Source organism: Rhododendron vialii, chromosome 3a, assembly GCF_030253575.1.
Source record: "Rhododendron vialii isolate Sample 1 chromosome 3a, ASM3025357v1".
In the NCBI taxonomy this organism is placed as follows: Eukaryota; Viridiplantae; Streptophyta; class Magnoliopsida; order Ericales; family Ericaceae; genus Rhododendron; species Rhododendron vialii.
In genome coordinates this window covers 5582577-5605528 of record NC_080559.1, presented here as the reverse complement: position 1 = coordinate 5605528, position 22952 = coordinate 5582577, and the positions used below count along the sequence as shown (strand labels likewise).

Below are 22952 nucleotides of genomic sequence, written 5' to 3'. Positions count from 1 at the left end.
TTTTTGGTAGCTGATCTACTCGACGAGCTTTATGAAGTGAACATTTCCAATTATCAAAGTGAGACCAGAGCAAACCTTGCTCGCCTGAGACAACAGTCACAACACGGTATTGTACCAACCCCAGTTTTGTACTCCTATGAAACAATACTCTGGATCCAGAAAAAAGTAATGATGACCCTCATTCCTCCTCATGAAGCCCATTCCCCACTTGTACCAAATCTATGTATTAAATACGAGAAAGTTCACATAATCTCTCCACAAACCATGGTCTTACTTTTCTTTATTTTGAACATAGCCATGGTCTTACTCCATCACAACAATATTAGTTGTTTGATGTTAATAGAATAATACTTCCAGTCCTTATCTTTTCCACCATGGGAATTCCGGTCCCTAAATATGTTATTGCTTAATGTCAAATCCACCGGCCAAGATTGAGGATGACATGGGAAAACAATGGCACTACAAACACTATGGAAAAACAGAAAAGGTGGAAAGAGAGAGAGCAACTTTTTTTCCTTTTTCTTATTCAATTTTTTCTCCCTTTCGGTACCGCCCTACCTCATACTCTTCCATCCCTTTCTGTAGAATTCAAATGTGAATACACACAACAGAATTACTAGCTGTCTCTGTGGCGAAAAAGTAAAACAAGAAAGTGCAAAGCAGATGATTCTAAAGTGCAAAGTTGATTTATTCTTTCTTGCTTTCTTGGTAAGTAATTCCTGCAAGAACCCTCCAAGATATTCTCCTTTCATTCATTCCTTTCTTGTTTCCAGGTTCTGAATTGATTGTCATCTGATCCTCTTTTGATTCCTCATTTTTGTGTAGGTTTTCTGTGGTGGGTTTGTGCTCAAATTTTCCAATATCTTTTCCATCTCTATTTTCTTGGAAACTGATTTGGGTTTGATCTAGTTGAATTGGGTAATCCCTATATCCGATTGATATGGGCCGGATTGTGGGTGATAAGGTTTATAGGATGGGAAAGAAAGAGAGAGATATGGGTGTTGAGATGTTGGAGATTGGAGCTCAAATCAAGAAAGTTGCGATCTTTTCAATCAGGGCCTGTTACAGATCAGTTTTGAATCATCCATTCCTTGTGGGTATGGTTCTTTTCCTTTTCTTCATGCACAGATCATTTCCTTTCCTGTTTTCCCTATTTGTATCTGCTTCCCCGGTCCTTGTTTGCACTGCTGTTTTGCTTGGAACTCTCTTGAGTTTCGGGCAGCCTAACATACCCGAAATTGAAAAGGAAGAGACGACGAATCATGAGATCATGTCCCTCAAAACTGGGATTCAGGTAGATTCCACTGTTGTTGAGAGGGGTGAGAGCTTTGTAGTGGAGAGGCACACTGCGAAGAGAAGCGATGCAGTATTAGATGAGTCAATTGCAGAAGCAAGTTCTGTAGCCTCTGAAGATGAACAAAATGATTGTAGTTTGGTCCATAGTGAACCACAGATCGGGGAGAGTTCCCGAGAAATTCAATTTGAGAAGCGTTTGAGTGAGGGTGAAGAGAGGGAATTACATGACTCGGGTTTTGAAATAAAGACTGAAACGAAGGAAGAGAAAGTTAAAGATTCAGTATTTCTTGAGAGCCAGTACTCTCGGATTGAAGAGGCGGAGGATGAAAATGCTGAAGTGCACGGTGGTAAATCACCGGCAGAATTCATCAACACTTCTCCGATTTCAACATGGAAACCGGTGGGGGAGGAAGAGGAGGGAGTGGACGATATTGAAGATTCTGAAAGTGGGTCAGATGGGGCTGAGAGTTCCTCTCCTGATGCTTCAATGGCCGATATCATTCCGATGCTAGATGAGCTTCACCCTCTTTTAGATGAAGATGTTCCTCAACCTGCTCATATGTCCCATGACGGCTCTGATGCCGGTTCAGAGCTGTCTCAGAAATCTAGCGATGGCACGAATGAATCTGATGATGAGGAGAGTGAACACCGAGAAGAGGAAGTTGGTGATGATGATGAGAATGATGATGAGGACGAAGAGGAGGAAGAAACAGTTGGTAGCAAAGAGGCAGCACTTAAGTCTGCAATCAAATGGACGGAGGACGACCAAAAGAATCTCATGGATTTGGGGACTTCTGAGCTGGAAAGGAATCAGAGATTGGAGAATCTTATTGCCCGAAGAAGGGCACGTAGGATTATGGCTGAGAAGAACTTGATCGACTTTGAAAGTTCTGATCTCCCCTTCAATATTCCACCTATTTCAACTATACGCCACAACCCTTTTGATCTGCCTTACGATTCAAATGACAATATCACAGGGTTACCCCCCATTCCTGGATCTGCTCCCTCTATCTTATTACCGAGGCATAACCCTTTTGATATTCCTTATGATCCAAATGAAGAGAAACCCGATCTCAAGGGAGATGGTTTTCAACAGGAGTTCATGCCGTTTGTTCCGAAGGAGACGTTCTTCCGTAGGCATGAGAGTTTTAACGTGGGACCTTCATTCTTTGGTCCTCCCAAGCACGAGAAGCAAGATATCAAGTTCAGCCCTTTTTTTGTACCGGATCGCTTGGGTTCAGAAGGGACTAGCTATTCCTCCTTACATAGGCAATCAAGTGAGCTTAGCGACTCCAAGGTGAGTTCTGTTCCTGAAACGGAGTCTGTCTGTTCAGATGGGGACCACGATGATAAGAAGCTTATTGAAGAAGATTTGTCTCAGGACGTAGACCTGATCTCTGATGCTGGGCATCCTTCTGAGCACATTGGGCATGGAAGTGTATCCTCGGAAGATACAGAAAGTGAGGAGTTGGGACAAGCTGAGAAGAGCCACATTGAGCATGATGAGGTTGAAATTGAAATGGGGGATGAGGAAATACATTCTGAAATGGTTTCGAGCTTTTCTGAAAGCAGAGATGTAGCTATTCCTGGGGAACACGACATGGGTACAATTCATCTTAACAAAAGAGCAGATGAAGTTAACTACAGTAGTAGATCCGACTCATCATCATCTTCAGAGGTACATGAAAGGATCTTTGATGAGAAAGAAGAAGTGTCGTCAAGTTTGCGGCCAACAAAAGAAGAGAATGTTATTGAGGAGCCTTCATTGGAAGAATCCGACATCAATAATACGATGGAGTTGGTGGCTGACAGTCAACACAAGGAGCCTGTTTATGATTCAAGCCCAACAGCAGTTCATAAGAATCTCTCTTCCTCCTCTATTTCCTCGGACTCACAAATAGAAACATCTGAAGTGGGTTTCTCCCCAGTGATGGTTAAAAGAGTTGTATCTTTTGAAGATAGTGTTACTGAAGTGACTGATCTGGGCATAGGAAGGGATGCTCCTAGTAATGAACAGATTTTTGCAGACTCGTCCAATGTTGATTCAGTAAATGAGAATGGAATGATAACAAGTGGAGTTGCAGAGAAGGCTGAGCATATTCTTTTAAGTCATGAGTTATCAGGTGCTGACAAACAATTAGACAGTGGCAGAGAATCAAGAGTGCCTGAATTCGCTACGCATATCGAGGATGCGGCCGACCAAGTTGTGATTGACGACGCGGCTCCTGTGGCTTCTTATTCTGAAAATAAGTCTTCTGAAGATTTGGATTTAAGTGCTTTGAAGAAGGAACAGCCTTCAGTGGTGGTTTTTGAGCAAGTTTCAGGCAGCCCTGCTGCATCTTCTTATGAAAGTGAAGCAGTAGAAGAGCTTCCACTTGAGAAAGAAGTCACTGTTGAAATTAAGCAAGATCAAGTCCACACATCAGGTCCTCATGCAAATTTCCATGAAGGCATTGACCAAGAGGGATATGAGGAGCTGTCGTCTCCAGATTCAGAATGTGAAGAAAAGCCCATATATGAGTTGAAGAAACAGCTGCCCGTGTCAGACAAAGCTATGGTAGAATCATCTTCTGAGAATCGTGAAGAATTGGTTGTAAGTCATGATAATATTCACCTTGGTTTATTTTCTGAGCATTAGCATTCTGTACCTCTGTTCCCTTTTTCCACTTGTATCATTGTATGTGATGTTGGATTACTGTCTTAGAAGCACTCTAGTCGAGAAAATTTTCTTCTGTAACACTTTAAATTGTGGACTTCTGGTTGTTTGCCTGTGCAACTGAAGTGATGACTTGATAGTTTACTAGTTTACTTCCGGATAAGACATCAAAGCATGATGTGTCAAGTGAGAGAAAGCATCTCGAAGTAGTGTCATACAGTTATGATTGATAAATTACTGCACATGCTTAACATTTTTTCTTAACGCAGTTGTTATTGAACTTGCAAACATGACATGAAAATGCTGAATTTAGTGAGAATTATCCATATGTAATATCCTAATTATCATCCCATGTTTGGATATGTTTGCTGCTTTCTTTGTCTGGTCCCATAATAGTTGCACAAAGGTCTGGTTGAACGGTAGAAGAGTCTTGGATAGGGATGGACGTCGGTGTAAAGATATAGGAAAATGCTGACCAAAGGTTGTGGATAATGTATAAGAAGTGCATTGATATCCATGAAAACTATATTGAAATCTGTGATACGTATAATTGTGTATATTTTCATGTCTTTTGATTGTTACTATATGCATGCATATAGAGAGAAATTTTCCCCCTTAAGGATGTTATGTAAGTTAAACATCAATGACTATTGGAGATTGATATCACCGGAAATTTTGGTCAAGTGAGTGTCAAAAAAATAGGAATGACAGTAATAGATTTGAGTATATTGGGTTTCTATAATGTGTAAAACCAATTGTTGGTAGAAGATCTGGTTTTCACTCCGCTTTTCTCTTCTTGAAAGTTGAAGTGTTCTCGGTATATTTTAACCACTCTAAAAGATATGTGATTAGTGCATTGTCCAAAGTGAATTATATTGTCACTCATAAACATCGTTTCAAATGTATCAATGGAGTTCCTCATGTTTGGGCTTTACAACAGCAATCCCACATCAAAGAAGCATGAGTTTCAGTTTGTGAAATCTTGTTGCATGCTTTGCATTACTTGAATCCCACAGCAGGCAAATATAAAACCACATGTATGTTATGTGTGACCTTAAGAAGTTAGTTCAGTCATTTAGTAATATTTTGTATGCATATTTGGGTTGTTTAGGCCCAGAACCAAATATCCAGATTTTTTGTGGACCGGCCAGCTCATGTGAACGGTAAACGATGTTTGTGGGCTCACGGGCCAACCGCTTTTTTACTTGAATCTAACAATAGAATTCAGTTTAAGGAATAGTTTGTCAAGACGGGAATTAAGACCGCTAGACGGTTCAAACAGTTGAACATGCTGGTCCAGTCCAATTTTTTCAAAATATTGTCTTTCCACATTATCATCAATCACAACTTTTAAGATGGTTTAATTGTTAATTAAATAGGCTAGACTGAAATCGTAGCGACTCCCGAGGCTCAGCGGCCTGCCTTGGCTTTAGTGTTCATCATGTCCCAAACCCATTTGCCTTCCACATCCCCAGTGAATGGGAAACTTCTATTGATGTTCTTAAACATGCAATACCATGCCATTCCCTAACCCAAAGAGCAAATTCAGCAACCAAATATTATATCATGTCACCTCAACTAGTTGTGTTGGCCTTAGATGTCCCTGTACTATGGAGTTGAAAAGGGACTCATACGTGTTTACATGGCTGTGCTACTCGTGAACTCCAGGTGGGAATGGTTCTATGCACATGTAATTATGGAGAAGTGTCCTGAATGTTCCCAATATCAATACGTGTGCTTGTGTTAGACATAGAATGTTGGTCCCATATATGACGTGCTTTTGAAGGCCCCTTCTTGTTTATCTATGATTGGCCAAAATCGCGGTTTTTTGTCATTCTATTTGTGGTGACATTGGTACTTTTAGATGGATCAAATTGAAGTATATGTCTACTTATGTTGAATGAACAATTTTAACTGTCACTACTTTGTTAATCAACCAGGTGCCACAAGTGGAGTCTGTTACGGACGTCAATGCTACCAGCAAATTGGACACATCAGAATTCCAACCCAAAAATGACGAACTTACAGCTTTGGCAGACTTGAACGACAATGCCCTTGATGAAGTTGAAAATCCAGATCACATTCCAGTTCAATCCTTCAACTTTCAAATGGAAGCGAGTGGTTCTCAGGTTCATGACCACGATATCATTGAAGAGGCGGATGAGATTAAGGAGATAGATGAAGGGCTGCTAATGGAGTTAGATGCTGTTGGCGACTTTAGTGTGGAGGAATTTGGATCAAACTTGCATAAGATTGAAAACCGGGTTTCTGGAGAAGAGATGAATTCAGAGATGCCTTCTGTTGAGGCACGATCAATCGAAGAAATTGATTCAAATTTTGAGAAAACAGAACCTTTGGCAATGAAAGCTGAAGTTGAGATAAGAGAGGTTGAGATACCACAACAGAGTCAAATAAAGGAAGAGATCATTGAGTCTGGGATGCCAGTATTTGAAGCACGATCAACCGAAGATCTGGATAAAGATTTTAGGCAAATGAGTGAAGAGGAAATTAAAATGCCTGTTGTCATCAAGTCAGTTCATTCGAAGATGGTACCAGAAGAAACAAGAGCTGGGCATTCCGAGTATGAGATTTCCCACGAAGATTCAAGTCTCACAGAGACCAAGATGGAGTTACCAGTTGTTGAGGCAACATCAATTGAAGATCTTGATTTGGCGTTTAAACAGCTTAACAGCAGTTCTGGTTCGCTTGTGGATGTTCTCGACAGTATAGGGTCCACCGATCCAGTGGAAATCGATTCAGACTTGCACGTGGAGAGACAAAATAAGCAGAATTCACTCTATGACAGGCTTGATGGTTTGGAATCCGACAATGCAGCAGAAACCACTTCAGAACCGCATCTTACTGAACCAAGATCAGTTGAAGATACTGACATGACTCTGAAGTCTGATTTTGAAGAACCATCAGGAAAAAACGAGTCAATAGAAGTGGGTTCTTTTGAGGAGATTGAAACAGGCACAAAAGAGCACAGTATATGGCCAGAAACTAGCACAAGTGGTGTTGAACAACCGGATCATGGAGTGAAAAATCTGACAAGTTAGGTTCTAGCATTACTGATGGCAAAGGCAAGAAGAAAAAGTCTGGCAAGTTGAGTTCTAGTGCAAGCTCCAGTTCTAGCTCCAGCTCTAGTGACTCCGAGTAGAGAGTAAAATGCAGGAGGGAAAAAAAATAGAGAAGAAGAAAGAATTTGGTTTTTGAGTTTTCTTCTTTAGTGTGAGTTTTGGTCTTATAGTTTGGTTACTATTTGTGTTTTGGTCTTCTAGTTTGGTTACTATTTGGTGTTTATTGGCTTCAGGTAAGTCCTTAAGTTATTTATTCCTTCAAGAATGAGTTTTGGTTTGATTTCTTGAAGCATGAAATTTTCTTGGTCATCTGCCGATCGGAACCCGATTTGGGAAGCTTGTTTGGGGAAAATATTGTTTCTCATCTTGTATTGTAAATGAACAATGTTGCAAGTTTCTATAAAACATTGTGCAGTTTTTCTTCTTATTTTTCGTCAGAATATTCCTCGTATTTGAATCTTTTGGGATGTGTTTTGGATCAAGGATTTCTTGATGGATTTATGGAAAAGAGGAGGAAAAAAAATAGAAGATGAGAAATAATGAAGTAATTTATGCACCTATAATTTTACAAGGGGAGTCCTCACCTAAAGACACCTAAAGACTCCTTTCTTCAAAATTAATAAAGAAATTCTTTTTCTTGGAGCATATAAAGTGAGCAACCCAAATTGCACGAGCATCTCCAACCATGGCTTCAAATTTGATGATGTCAAATTTTTTTGAAGACTTGCGTGGCAATTTAACATGTTAAAATTTGACATCTTCAAGGTACTCATTCCAACCAATATGTCAAATTTATTATTTTAGGAATTTTGAAGTGAAATAATGAGAGAAAAGATGTCAAATGACACATAAATATTTGACATCTTGGTTGAAGTTGTTTCACATGTCAATTCTTCCACTTGGCATGCCATGTCAAATTTAACATTCTTGATTGGAGATGTTCTTAGAGCATCTCCAATCTTTGATTTCAAATTGGGGATGCCAAATTTTTTTTTGAAGGCTGATGTGGCATTTTAGCATCTCCAATTTGACATCAAAACCTCCTCTCCAACCCTTATGTCAAATTATATTTATTTGACATCAAATTATCCCTCTCCAACCCTTATGTCAAAATACAAATGGTCATTTTTTGAAATTTGGCATGGAGGAAGGTGGTTTTCAAAGTTGGCATGAGAAGGTTTGCTTCAAATCCACGTGTATTTGGCATCAAAGAAAGTTGTTAGGTTGGATTGAATTTTAGTGTCAATTTTTACCGTTAAAATGTCCACGTAGGAATTGACGTCTCCCATTGGAGATGCTCTTGACCCTGTACCCATGACTCAAAATTTTTTTGCCAGAGCTACATTAAACAGATTTCCGAATGTGAAATTATTGCTAATTTCCCAAAGTGATAAGCAAAAATATTCTGATAAATGAATAATACAACCCAGAATCTAATATAATATCGTCTAATCAACCGAAATATTTCTTAGGGTGAAACCTATTCGGTTTGATTCAGTTATTTTCCACAATTGTATGTGTAATATCGATTTGAAAATATTAAAATCATAATCGAACCAAAATAGTTCGATTTTGGTTTCAATAATTTTTATATCGTCCAATTTATTTGTTTTTGGAATTTGAACCACAAAAAGACCCGTTATTTCAAATAAATATCAACAGACAACATAACTCAGCCTAACCAATGTAAGCCAATCCATGGACATAATAATACTATCAAAGTAACAACAAAAAATGTCCAACAAGAATTCAAACAAATAATAGCACAACAAACTCAAAACTAATGTCAAGAAATACTTCAAAGCGGATCCGGGGGTGCTGTAGCACACCCGTGTAGTGCACGTGTAGGACAGCACATAGCCGTCGATCTCATCAATCAATGGTCCACATTAAAAATCAATTATAACCGGTAATAAATTATCTTTACCGGTCATAAAAATCATATTTCAACCATTCATTGTCAAGGTCGATGGCTCATATGTGCCCTACAAAGTGCCTTGCAGGGCCTTGCACTACATGATTTTCCAATCCCTTCCAAGCATGCCACATGAGATCTCACTCGCATGATTGTATGACTACAAGTCGATAGTTTGCTCCCCCCTCTCTCTCTCTCATCCAAGGAAAGAGAGAGAGAGAGAGAGAATTCACAATTGTACTTCGTTATTTCCTGCGGATCTCTCGTCTCGTTACTTTTCTCTAATTGTTATTTCCCACATGCCGCAGGAAAACAAAGAAGAACCAGGCTAGGCGACTCCTGTGAGATCTACCATCAAACAAAACCTTTCCCGATCGTCACCTTAAATTGCAAGTGCAAAGTCTTTTTCAGACTCAAATGACAATGACAAACTAACTTTGCATGAATCTATTCCAGAAATATTTTCCATACAAAAGAGTTATCATCACAATATTCATACAAGTCTGAAAGAGATGTAAGAAGTAAAACGACTTAATCTTCTTCATCAATCTTAACCTCAACTTTTCGCATTCGATCCACATAGCCAATAAACCCGTGCTGGCATGCGCCCGATGAGATTCCCGCTTCCTCCACATCTTCAACCGATGCCGTTGTCGTTTAGATACAATTTTTTGCTCGACTTCCTAGCAAATAAAACTTTTTCAACTTCTCCCGTAAAGCTGACGCGACCCTCGTCCACAACACTATTACTAATGTTATCACCAATACAAAGTTAAACCATGCTAAAGCACAACAACTACAGCTCATCCCATTCGCCAACCTTTCATCATCGCTACGTTACAATCCTTCTGACTAACCATATGGAGACAAGGATATTCTTTGTCCTCCTTTGCCATCAAAGTTCTCAGTTGAGAACTGAAAGTTGATCGTTGTCTTCAAAGTGCGTTTATGGGAAAACCCGACTCCCAAAAAAATAAGCACTGGAAAACAAAAATCGGGTTAGCTCCAATCCCAAAGCCGAGAGTAATAGTTCAGAATACAACGAATAACGTACAAGAAAAAATAACTCAACAAATAGTTCAGGGCATGCTTGATGTGAAGTCAATATTGGGCCCACCCCGGGCTCTGTAATTCGACCGTTCGTTTTCTTTCTCTCGCTGAGAAAGCGACCCACGTAAATATTCAAGTCAATCGGATATCGATCACTGTGTGATTGAAACATATTTTTCTTGGGAGAAAACCCCAGTTAAAATGAACAGTGATGCAAATGTGCTTCAATCACATAATCTCAGATGTCCCATCAAACTGAAATTTTACAGAGGTCACCTACTCGACAAGACAAAGAAACTGAACGGTTCAGATCAACTAACCAGCTCGGGTGGGCTCGATATTAGCAGCAGAGCATGCATGCATGCATGTCCAAGGGCACAACAGACCCCTGCCCCTGTTTCTGGTTTGCTCCTGGCCCGAGCAAACCATTGTTCCAACACTAAAATTGGGACCGAATCAAGTCATTGCCCTTTACAGCATTCAAAATCATGTATACAAATTGTTATCACAAAACGAAATGCCATAATAGGCACCTGCTTCCCGGCCTTACATGACTAAGATGATCACTGCCTTGGTTTCTTGTGCAAGGGCCCTGTAGAAGATCCAACCTGGCCGAAGGAGAAAAGAACATTCAAGAAAAAGGCACACAATACTCTACCATTACTCAGAAAACAATCTCCTTTCTTCTAAGATGGCATGTGACGGTAAATTTTCAGTATGTACAGAAGATAAGATGAGAGAAAATAGATGGTTTGGACATTTCTACCATAGATTAAGTGTTGTAATTAGAGGAGTGACACGGCCACAGTAGAATTGTAGAACTAAGAGGAGGGTATACCAAAATTGGCCTTAGAGGCGGTAGTTCAAAAGAATCTAGGTTTGTTGGATATCATTGAACGTGATGCCCTCAACAGAGCTCAATGAAGAAGACGGATTTATGCAGTCGACCCTAGTTAATAGGCACTTAAATGCTTGGTATGGTTTTGTTTGGTTTATCCATATAGTCTCATATTCTCAGCCTCTTCCTCTCCAAATCTATGCACAGATGGATAAAAGAATACTTTTAGAGATGTCTTTCTATCTCCCTCCAACTCTTTCTCAATTTGTCCCCTTTTGTTTCTTAAGACGATCAAAGAGTTGACCTGCTTATTGAATGATGAACAATATTGCAGTCTTTGACCTGTTTCAGTTGTCCCAATATTTGATGCGGTGGAGAATCAATTTTTTGATAAGTACATATTTGCATGTATTCCCAGTATACAGATGTACAATACGTATTGCTAATATAAACTAACCGCTCTTTATAACCAGAATCAGATTTTGAGAAAGTTATGCATACTGATCTTAGAGACCTAACCATGGGCAGGATTGTTTCTTCCTAAACATAATGCATAAAACATTCATCTAAAATATCAAGCAAACCTCATTTCTGTAACTTATAAGAGTAGGCATGATAAGTCGCTGAAATATATTCATCAAGCTCTGACATAGTATGAGCCACAAACCGAAGTGCAGCGTGTGCACGACATATTCCCTGTATGTACTGTTTATTTGGACAGAAGCATTTGGAGGGCAAAAAGTGACAAGTAATGTGGAAGATGGACTGTGGAAAACCGACATTTAGCTATATAAATCGACTAAATGACTACAAAAAGGGGTTTAAGACAAAACTAGGGATCTCTTGTATTCTAGTTATCCTCTAGTGTTCCCAGAATACCAAAATTAGGAATTGCCATGGGAAAAATATCACTTTTTGTGCTTTATTAACCAGTATTCATATTTCCCCTTTCAATTGAATCCTCATTATTACCCCTTCTCTCCCAGTTTTACACCTACTCAAACAAACATTATTTATGTTCTTACCAAAGTACCCAAACTTATAAATTTCAACGGAAAGGTCAAACAAACATTATTTATGTTCTTACCAAAGTACCCAAACTTATAAATTTCAACGGAAAGGAGCATGCTTACAAGGCTGGATAATTGTTCACTGATGTATGTCATTGATCGTAACATAGCTTCAAGGGTATCTCTAGTGAGCTGAAACTTCACCTCCGTCTCTCCAGAAGGAGAGTTGGTATAATCTTGCAGCTGGAATGTAGAAGAAAAAGAAATGAGAGAGTTGAGAAGGGGGAAAACAAGAAGGGTCTATCACCTGCAGAAGACAAAACAGCATTACGAATTCTTTGTTGAGACTTCTACACTCCACAAATACAAGCACGGTAAACCCTCCACTACATCAAACACTTCACCCCAAGCTTCAAGACATGCACCTCAAAAATAACATCCAGAAAAGCACTAGAAGACAATCCAGCAATGGGATCTCCAACGTCCACCCTCTCTCTTTAATAAATGCCAAAAGGATAGTTCTACGACAGTTTGCCATAGAACTTGTGAAATTGGGGGAAAAAGGAGAGCCCTACTAAATTAGGTTTCTCTCTCTCACACTTTGTATATATATGGACAAAGGTACAAGTACAGATATACCCCTATGTAAAAGATACATAACAAAAAAAACCCTAACAATTTAACACTCCCCCTCAAGTTGGTGCAAAGATATCTATCAAACCCAACTTGAACACAATGGGATGCAAAATCTTACTCCCTCCGTTCCAAATTGAGAGTCCCTTTTGGGGATTCCAACTATTTAAGGAGACATGCAATGATTACACCTACCATGCTTATTATTTCCATCATTACCCATATATTCTACCTACTTTATAACACTTATATTCACCTTTGAGGGACACTTTTGGAAAATCACCAAATTTTTCCTTCCATTTTTGGAAAAGGGCCATCATTTTGGAACAACCCAAATAGAATAATAGACTCTCAATTTGGAACAGAGGGAGTACTACTAAGCCCTTTCATAAATATATTAGTTAACTGGTCCTCAAACCTTTCAAACGACACACATATCAAACCCTTGCTCAACTTTTCCTTGATGAAATGCCTATCAATCTCGATATGCTTCGTTCTGTCATGTTGCATAGGATTATAAGCAATATTTATAGCCGCTTTGTTGTCACAATAAAGTTTTATAGAACCATCGTCAAAGAGTCCCAAATCCTTCAACAAGGTTTGGAACCACAAAAGCTCACACACGCCGTGAGCCATAACCCTATATTCAGCTTCTACGCTGGATCTAGCTACCACTGACTATTTCTTACTGCGCCAAGTAACCAAATCCCCACCAAAAAAGGTGCAGTAACCAGAAGTGGAGCGCCTATCATCCGCTGAACCAGCCCAACCTGCATCAGTAAATGCTTCCAACCTCAAGTGACCATGATTGGAAAACAAAATTTCTTTACCTGGAGCTAATTTGAGATATCTCAAAATACGATAAACTGCATCCAGATGCACAGTACATGGCGCATGCATAAATTGGCTGACAACTCCAACGGCATATGTAATATCTGGTCTAGGGTGAGATAAGTATATCAGGCGGCCCACAAGCCTCTGATATCTTTCCTTATATGTATGCTCCCCAACAGCTCCACTGAGATGATGATTAGCCTCAATAGGTCAGTCTGCAGGTTTGCACCCCAACATCCTTATTTCTTCCAAGAGATCAAGAATATACTTCCTTTGCGAGATAAAGATACCTTTATCAGATCTTGCCACCTACATCCCAAGAAAATATCTCAATGACCCCAAGTCCTTAATCTCAAACTCTTGAGCAAGAAGAGCCTTAAGATGAAGTATTTCTTTTGCATCATTGCCAGTCATAATTATGTCATCCACATAGACAATGAGGATAGCAATCTTGCCATTATCTCCCTTGATGAACATAGTATGATCTGCCTGACTCTGGCGGTAACCAAATCTCAACATTGCTTTAAGAAATCTGTCAAACCAAGCTCTCGGTGACTGCTTCAATCCATAAAGGGCCTTTCTCAATCTACACACCTTCCCTTCGGTTGCAAGGGAAGAGAAACCTGGTGGTATATCCATGTACACTTCTTCTAAATTACCGTGAAGAAATGCATTTTTAACATCGAATTGTTGAAGAGGCCAATTTAAAATAGCAGCACAAGAGAGTAAGGTTCAAATAGATTTCATCTTTGCTACTAGAGCAAAGGTATCCTCATAGTCAATTCCGTATGTCTGAGTATAGCCCTTGGCAACAAGTCTCGCCTTGTATCTTTCAACTGTCCCATCTGCCTTATGTTTTACTGTGAACACCCATTTACAACCCACTAGTTTCTTTCCCTCCGGAGGAGACACTAGTTCCTAGGTGCCATTCTTTTTCAAAGTCGTCATCTCCTCTACCATAGCTTCTTTCCACTTAGGTATTATGAATGCTTCCTTCCAACTCTGTGGGATAGATATGGAAGAAAGAGAGAGAGGAAACAAATGCACGATAGGAAGGAGATAAACAATCATATGAAACAAACTGTGAGATGGGATGTTGAGTACACTATCTAACTCCTTTTCTATAAGCAATAGGAGCATCAAGATTATCAAGAAGGGATGGTTCATCAGCCGAAGAATCAGAAACTGGACTTGAAACCAGAGTAGGTGATAGTGATTGGCAAGGTGGTATCGCACAGGCCGGCTGTCCCTTTTTCTGTCGAGAAAACTTCTGCAAGTTAGGCAACCTATACGGGTAAAGCCTATCATTGTCAACATCTCGGCCACTCATGTCATGTTCTGCTCTTGCTTCAGATATGGGTTTTTCCCTAGAGTTTTCCTTCTCCCCCTCACCATAACAAGGTATTGGGAAGTAAGACCGTGACTCCTGAGTATGTGATGTCAATATCTCTTCCTCCATATTATTCTCCCCCTGAAGAGATGTAGCGGAGAGAGGGTAAAAAGTTGTTTCCCAAAAAATGACATCCATAGGAACAAAATGTTTATGGGAGTGAGGGTCATAGCATTTATATGCCTTCTGGGTAGGGAAATAGCCAAGGAAAACACATTTACGAGCCTTGGGATCTAACTTGCCACCAGGATGTTTAGGAGCATGTTTAGGAGTATGGACAAAACACACGCAACCAAAAACTTTGGGTGGAACGGAAGAAACCGAAGAACTACGAGGGAGAAACTCAAGAGGAATTTTAAGTTGAAAAACACTGGATGGCATGCGATTGATAAGGTAAGATGCAGTAAGAACAGCTTCGCCCCAATAAAATTTTGGGACATTCATGGTGAACAAGAGAGAACGGGCTACCTCAGCAAAGTGACGATTTTTACGTTCAGCAACCTCATTCTGCTGTGGAGTGCTAACACAAGTTGTTTGAAAAAGAACGCCATACTCACTAAGATATCATTAAGATATGCCCGAAATTGCCCATCAAGGTACTCAGTCCTATCACTACAAAGGATTTTAATGTTGGTCTCAAATTAAGTACGAACCATCTGATGAAAAAATTTAAAGCACGAAAACACTTCATTTTTGGACCAAAGTAAATACACCCAAGTGACATGAGAATAACAGTCACTAAAAGTGACAAACCATTGATAACCAGAAATAGAAGTAATCGGGGAAGGACCCCAAACATGAGAATGAATAACCGTAAAAGGAGAATCACTTCTTTGATTAAGAGGAGCATAAAAAGAGCGTTTGTATTTAGCGAGCTCACACGCTTCATAAAAAAACTAACTCCTACTACATTGCTTAGTTAAAGTCGGAAAAAGTTTTTCTAAAATCACAAAAGATGGATGACCAAATCTACGATGCCATTGATGCAACAAAGGAAGAGCTGAACTCGTATCTGCTGCAAGAGCTTGACTCAATGACAGGAGTGTAAGAGATGGACGAGGTGCAGACTCCAAAAAATATAGACCACCATGAGCTTTACCACTACCAATCATTCTCTCCGTATTCAGCTCCTAAAAGACACATTGTGTAGGAAAAAATGTCACGGAGCAATTCAATGAGTGGGTAAGACTACTAACAGAAAGAAGGTTAGTTGAAAATTTTGGAACATGGAGAACTGAAGAAAGAGAAATGGTTGGAGAATAGCGGATGGAACCTTTCCCTGAAATAGCAAATAGGGAACCATCAGCTACTCTGACCTTATCCTTACCGGAACATGTAGAGTAGAAGTCAAAAAAGGATGAACAACCTGTCATATGACCGGTGGCACCAGAATCTATTATCTAAGGAAGAGAGGAAAAAGCAGTAGATGCACTAGCTGGGATACCTGTGTGAGCAAAGTACGAAGATGTAGTGGAAGTAGAAGCTATGGAAGATGGAGAATCAAGCCTGGCCATTAGGCGCCTGAGAGTCTGTAACTCCCCCTGAGAAAAAGGACCACCACTTTGGGAAGTACTAGGCACGAGAGCTTGCAAATGAGGACCAATAGAGCCAGGCAACATGTCCATAGTAGACTCCAAAACATGTGCATGAGAACGCACAGGACCGCCACCCTTCCCACTACCTTTCCCACGAGAGGGACGGCCATTTAACTTCCAACAGAATTCCCTCGTATGCCTGGTTTTATTGCAATAGTCACACCGGAGCAAGTCTTAATCAACAAGACCACTCTTATCACCAAGCTGACCCTAGGTAGACTTACCATCCCGTGGAGGAGGAATAGCAACAAAGGCAGAGCGATCCGGAATTGGAGCGTATAAGGTCAACGAGAGTCGTACGGCGTCGAAAAATGGTTGTAGGTGTTCGGCGAGCACTTCATCATCTAGCCTTATCAACGAGATAAATGCTGATCGTCAAGAATCTCCAGGTATCGGCTCTGGCTCTGATACCATGTGAAATTGGGGGAAATAGGAGAGCCCTACCAAATTAGGTTTCTCTCTCTCATACTTTGTATATATATGGACAAAGGTACAAGTACAAATATACCCCTATGTAAAAGATACATAACCAAAAAAACCCTAACAATTTTACAGAACTCCAAGTATGTACAGGCACGCAATACCTGTAACTCGAATATAAAAATCATACAACCTCTAATCGATGCAGTTGTACAATTGGAATGGTAGAACACGGACAATGTCTTCTCATAATATTCACACCTTGAGGGATATTCCACCAAAACTGCTAGAATTTAGCATCTCACCAATATATTGGTCATCCTAAGGATTATGTCCAAGTTCTATTCAGCAAAGTACAATAAACAAGCTATCAACTGATATCAACCAAGGGAAGGCAACATCTCAACTGATGTCACACTATTGGGTTCAATGAGTGTGACTATGGCAATAATTCTCTTTGGTCTTCATTTTCTTTGAGGTCACAAGGCTTGGATGACAATTTTTTTGAAGACACGAGGCACCGTGGTTGCATGAGTAGGTCTGCAAACAAGCAGAGCTTTGAAGTGTTCGAGTGTTCAACATTAGCCGAAATAATCCAGCTTGAGCTCGGCTCGTTTTTACTAAATGAGCCTCTATATACGAGCCAAGTTACAAGTAACTTGAGCTCAGTTCATTTACTACACAAGCTTAAAACTCAAGCTCAAGCTTCGAGCTGCTCGTGAACAGCTCAATTCGTTTTCAACCCTATACGTGAGGCAGAGGGGTGGCTGAGCCACAGAGGGAAGAGTAGGGACAGCTTCGTCTACAGGCGTGGTGGCTTTGGAAGAGGGAGGCTTTACGCCATGTCATCACTAGCGCAAGTAGTTCTCTGGGATAAGTGGGGCGATTGCCAATTAGGTTGAAATGTCGAAAACTTATTTTGCTAAAATCTATCCATAAATATAACGAACCATTAAATGGACCATATTGACTCCAAATGAAGTACATTAAGGACTCTATTGACCAAATGGAAAGAATAAGGACGTAATGACAGTTAGTGCATTCTTAAGTAACTAGTATCCAATCTTACCATCTTGAAATATGTAAGACTACACGAAGTTACACATTAAGAAAGAGGTAAAAGTTACTTTGACATTAATTATACATATTAGATCTGTTGTTGCGATGCCAGCTATATTGTTTCAACTCAATCTATGCTGCTGCATTTTCCATAAACAATTTTCCCATTGTGCATTCTCTTACATGAATACATGTATTAATTCAAAACAATCTTGGTATTGCAACTAATATTTTTAGTCTCAAGGATTGTTTCAGGTCCTGCCAGCGTTCCACAAATAAGCTGATCTAAAGTTACACTCAAGTCATACTTCAAATATACATGAGACAAAGTTCTGTCACTCAGAAAAACATCTCAGTGTGTTGGGTCAAAAAGAGATACTAGGCACTTCACTATTTGAACTTTTGTAAATCTGATTACCTTAAGACTAATGACAGCCACTCTCTTGGTTGGTGTTTTTTTCCGAATCTCTAATGTCCATGTCATTGACTTGAGCCGTGGTAGAATTCCCTGCAGCAAAAGAAAAATAATACTCGAGATAAGGAGCTCTAGTGAGCCTGGACATAACCATTCCTCAATGTGTTAACAAGCAAGTAACAGTTTCAAACTGGGAGAACTATATAGTCCCAAACAAATAAATACAAAAGAAAATTAATCATAGTCGTGAAGTTGCAAAGTCTAGTTTACCGTCTAGGTATCAAAATAATGAAATAACTTGGATCTTGTGCGAATTACAAATAGGAATATAGAGTTGCTAGCTGTCCACTAATAGATGCATTATACCCCGTAATGAAGTTTTAATCAAGGATCTTGCTGCACAAGCAGACCTTAGGTTTATTGACACTCATAACAATGAAAAAAAACCTTTAATTCATTAAGCAACTGATTTTAGCATTAGATCCATAAATATAGAGAAAGAATGATTTAATTCATGCAAATCAACCAGGTTTCATAACCACATTCTGGCGTTGCCGCTAGTCTTTTGCAATTCTGGATAAATCACCCAGTATCCAGGACGTATGGTTGCATAACCAAAATATAACATTACCAGGACAAGCTAGGAGAAACTAGCATAAAAGCACTAAACTGAACATCACGCAAGAATATGAGGAAAAAATGAAGTTGTCACTTTTTCATACCAGATTGTCAGTAGGACCAACATCACGTTGAAGCGGGATGGAAATCGCATGTGACGCATTAGTTTCAGCAGTAAGTCGTGTTGAAGCCCCAATATCATTTTGACTAAATCGATTAAAGGGCACATCCTGCCGAGGCCACAAAGACGCAAAAGTTTCTGACGAGAGGAATGATCCAACAGAAGGTAGCAAGCCCGCATTGACCTGGTGGGAGATGCTAGTTCTTGGCAATAGATGCTGCCAGAGCCGCACAAGGACATTGAAATAATAAGAGACCATTAGGAAAAAAAATAGTCAACTAATAACAACCTCATATTCAAGAAATGCAAAGATAACTTAGAAAGGGATGGAGGAGCAGGCACAATGGTGAGATTTCAAAAGCCACTACAAAATTACTGCCCAACCAGACTAACTTATCTTCCAAGATTATCCTACATAAAAACATCAATTGTTTACCCAAGTTAGGCAGTTCAATAAAAGTAGGACTCTAAAAAACAGCAGAGCTATTAGCTTGAACACAATGTATGATCAGCTGTGTAGCACTTCAGTATCATTTACTCCCTCCTTCCCATATTGTTAATCCACTATTCTATTCTTGGATGCCCTAAAACACAAAGTCCTCTTTGAAAAGTCAAAACCATTTCGTATGTCCAACCCGGATAAATAAATTAAAAAAAAACCAAATGATATTTTCATATAAAACCCAAAGGCACTGAACAAACATCCATGGCAACTTTGACTCAAGCGCAACTTCTAAAAATTGCATTAGACCTCCAAACATGTCCACAAGTTGTCCTACCGAATCCCAAGCATGTTCGACTGAGATAATATAACAGAAAGGATATATTTACACGTTTCTGACACTGGTCCAGGCAGGGCGCAGCGTGTCATGTAGGTATCCCAAGCATGTCCGACAGGAATATATGAGAGCAGTAGATGTGTCAATACTTCTTAGTGAATGAGGATAAACGTTTCCCTTAAACATAACAGAATACAGTGGACTTTAGGTTGTTTAGTACCAAAAAGTGAGATAAACTTGTCAGGTACTTTGGCAATTCTCATTATATTCTTGTTCAGTCAAGACTTTTCACTAAGGTAAAGTTTCAACAGCTTGATCGTTGGAAAACCAAGTGATCCATGGAGCCTAGCTGAATCAACTCAAATAACATAACAAGCTGAGTCCGAATACAAATGCTGACCTCGCAACCCTAAATATGGCTTTGCTCTGTTCATTTGCATCACCATATTCATTGTCTCAACCCATGTTTGATGTTTGCGACTGTTTCATTTGGTTCCAAGTTTTTTAATGATTCTAGAATGCATTTTACCTTGTTCTCAGAATCTGAGAACTATTTGAAAGATCGTTTGAGATTGTGTCAGACTCAAGTATGCTACATATGCTACATATGCCACATATGCATCTGCCACAAACACAAAATGTCGTGCCTATTCATCAAAAACAAGTTCGAAAGTCACCTGCTCTCCAGACATTTCCTCTTTCCACTGATTCTGATATTTTTGGAATAACAGAATAAGATTGCTTTGCAGATCAAGAGACAGATCCGGAGGAAATAGCTTCAAAATATCACCATCAGTGAAGTTCTCATGTACGCATTTTCTCATAAGCGAACGTAGGCAAGCCAAAACCTACAATCAGAATATGCATAGCTTTAAATATGCCAAAGCTGGTAAAAAAGGTCAAAAGCAAGAAAGTTGCTAAATGGACTACAGAGCTTGGAAGAAAAAACAAGAATATAAGGAAAACTAGCAAAACTTGCTAAGTAACCCATGCCCTGAATTTTCCAGTTGAAATTTAACAATATACGGCACCTGGTGCAACCCAAGTATACAGACATTGTACAAACATAATAACAGAAGAAATTCAAAGCGACCTGATCATTCCAAAAATTTCCTTCTTTTCTTATTGGTCTAAAGTTTGTATGTGTGTGTCCAATGTTAGCCTGAATAAAGCGGGTAGCTGCCCCACTGCCCATGAAACTCCCAACCCCAGTAACAGAGAGATTAAATCCCAAGCCTATGGAATTACTACTAAGAGACTACCAGCTAAAGTAGGTAACATCTTCTCCATAACGCTATTCATCAAAAGGAAAAAGAGAATTTATGTACGAGGGAAAACATGTTACAAAAGAACTCAGCAAAACCATTGACACGAAACTACAACCCATAAACACCGTCCCCTTCCCTGGAACAATATATGCAAGGAGGCAGTAAAGCCTTAACATGTAACCAGATAATTTCACACCTTCAACAAACCTCCTTTCCTTTTCTGCCCAGATGCACAAAAACAGGATGAAAGGAACCAGATACCAATAGGGTTTCGCTTCCTAGCAAGGCACATTATAAAAATTCTTATGCTTTCCTCAAAGCCTTAGGAAAACCCACCGTATATTAAATACAAAAGAAGAACAACTCCATGTCTCTTTTTCTTTTTTCTTATAACTCAGGTGTCAAGGTCAGTTTATACACACCTCAACTAATCTAGGGGGACTAATCCCACTGTCCACTAGCGGAGAGCCCACTTAAAGCCAGAGTAAAACCCATATGGACAGGCTCCAAAGGAGTTGATAGAACCTGAGAGGTTTCGAACATGATGTCTTAGGAGGGAGCAAACCCCTAAGCCTCAGTCTTGACCACCAAGCCAACCCTTTGGGGTTACGAGTCATATGTCTCCACAGCTGGTAATGTGAAATTTGGTTTACCGTCTCTTAACTTTGTACACATCTATCAACAACTTTTAACAATTAATTCTTTCTCCGCTATATTTTATTGTTTTCAAGCGAAGGAGAAAAAACAAACACTTGCCTTCGGCGAAAAAGCACCATTTTTTGAGGCCAATCACCAAAAGCCATCCTCCCTTATCTTCGGAGAACAAACCAAAGCACTGGATATCTCCAACTTGTCCAACTTTCCATATTGCACCAGCACACCGAAGTGATCCATAGTTCCATACTAAAACCTCAGATCAACACATAAGATCACCAAATAGAAATCTTGCCTACCCCAAGACCAAATGCTCCAAAGTACATTTGAGCATCCCCGTATCATATTTCATGCCAAAACCAAAGTAGTTGACCATGCCCTGGTGATAATGACTCCTTTTATCTTTCTTTCCTAATGGGTAGGAGGCGGAGAATACACATGCATTCAGCGACAACTAACACATATTTCTGAACTATCTTCACCCTTAAATCTAGAGCTCTTAGCTTTTACAGTAAACGCACAAAGTGGCTGCTCTCACAAAGTTTTACCTCTAAAATAGTACCTCCAAACATTGAAAGCACAAAGTCATTGCTCTCAGAAAGTTTTACCACTAAAATAGTACCTCCAAACATTGAAGAACTCAGATGTGGCTCTCAGCCCATCTGATTGTACGCCTTGCCTTGCAAGGGGAAGGTCTGGGTTCAAGTCAATGGAGAGACATCAAACCCCTTTGGTTGTTAACACACCAATTCACCGCTAACCCCCGATGTACATGCGGCCATGCCCCAAAATCAAAGCCGGAAGGCATCAGAGACACGGCATCCTTAGAGACCAATTCAGTTTATTTGCTCATTACCTTACTTCCTAATACCCAAACATTACCCAAAACCAAAAGCCACCAAATCATACAATAAAATCAAATCCAGATATTATCGCCATTGTAATAACAACGTACGAGTGAAGTACATACATACAGAGAAATGTATTTAGAGATGGGGAGAGAGAGAGAGAGAGATGATGGGTATTTTACAGGGTCGACTTCACCGGGGGATGGAAGATTGAGCAGAGACTGAAGGGAGGACTTGAGGTGGGGAGGGAGGCCGGTTTTACGTGTTTTCCATAGGGAGGTTAGGAGGTTTTCGAGGTCTTCTTGGGACTTGATGGCTGATAGCTTGTGCAGTTGCAGGTACAGCACAGTGTCTCCCTCCATTTTCCTCCGCTCTTTGTTTCTCTGTTACTGCCGCTGCCAAAGGGTTTGTCAAGAAAATAATAGTAAGCAAAGAAGAAAGTTTTAATGCTGTAGCATGGGAAAACGAGGGGA

General features: G+C 39.8%; 2 protein-coding genes across 6 annotated transcripts; one reads left to right on the top strand and one right to left on the bottom strand.

The window, feature by feature from the left end:
* The first annotated feature begins 406 nt into the window (after positions 1-406).
* LOC131318445 (uncharacterized) lies at positions 407-7459 on the top strand. Its single transcript, XM_058348226.1, has 3 exons — positions 407-708; positions 826-3889; positions 5893-7459. The coding sequence occupies exons 2-3, from the start codon at positions 941-943 to the stop codon at positions 7009-7011; spliced, it is 4068 nt and encodes a 1355-aa protein (XP_058204209.1). The 5' UTR covers positions 407-708; positions 826-940; the 3' UTR covers positions 7012-7459.
* A 1912-nt stretch (positions 7460-9371) lies between these two features.
* Positions 9372-22952, bottom strand: LOC131319314 (uncharacterized). Of its 5 annotated transcripts, none has more exons than XM_058349516.1 (7): positions 22662-22952; positions 20387-20557; positions 18914-19147; positions 18195-18284; positions 11969-12088; positions 10531-10605; positions 9372-9927 (listed from the first exon to the last, which is right to left on the bottom strand). In XM_058349516.1, the coding sequence occupies exons 1-6, from the start codon at positions 22839-22841 to the stop codon at positions 10561-10563; spliced, it is 840 nt and encodes a 279-aa protein (XP_058205499.1). In that variant the 5' UTR covers positions 22842-22952; the 3' UTR covers positions 9372-9927; positions 10531-10560. The 5 variants fall into 5 exon arrangements, with proteins under 5 accessions (XP_058205499.1, XP_058205498.1, XP_058205500.1 ...); XM_058349515.1 differs by having other exon boundaries at positions 10548-10605; XM_058349517.1 differs by lacking the exon at positions 10531-10605.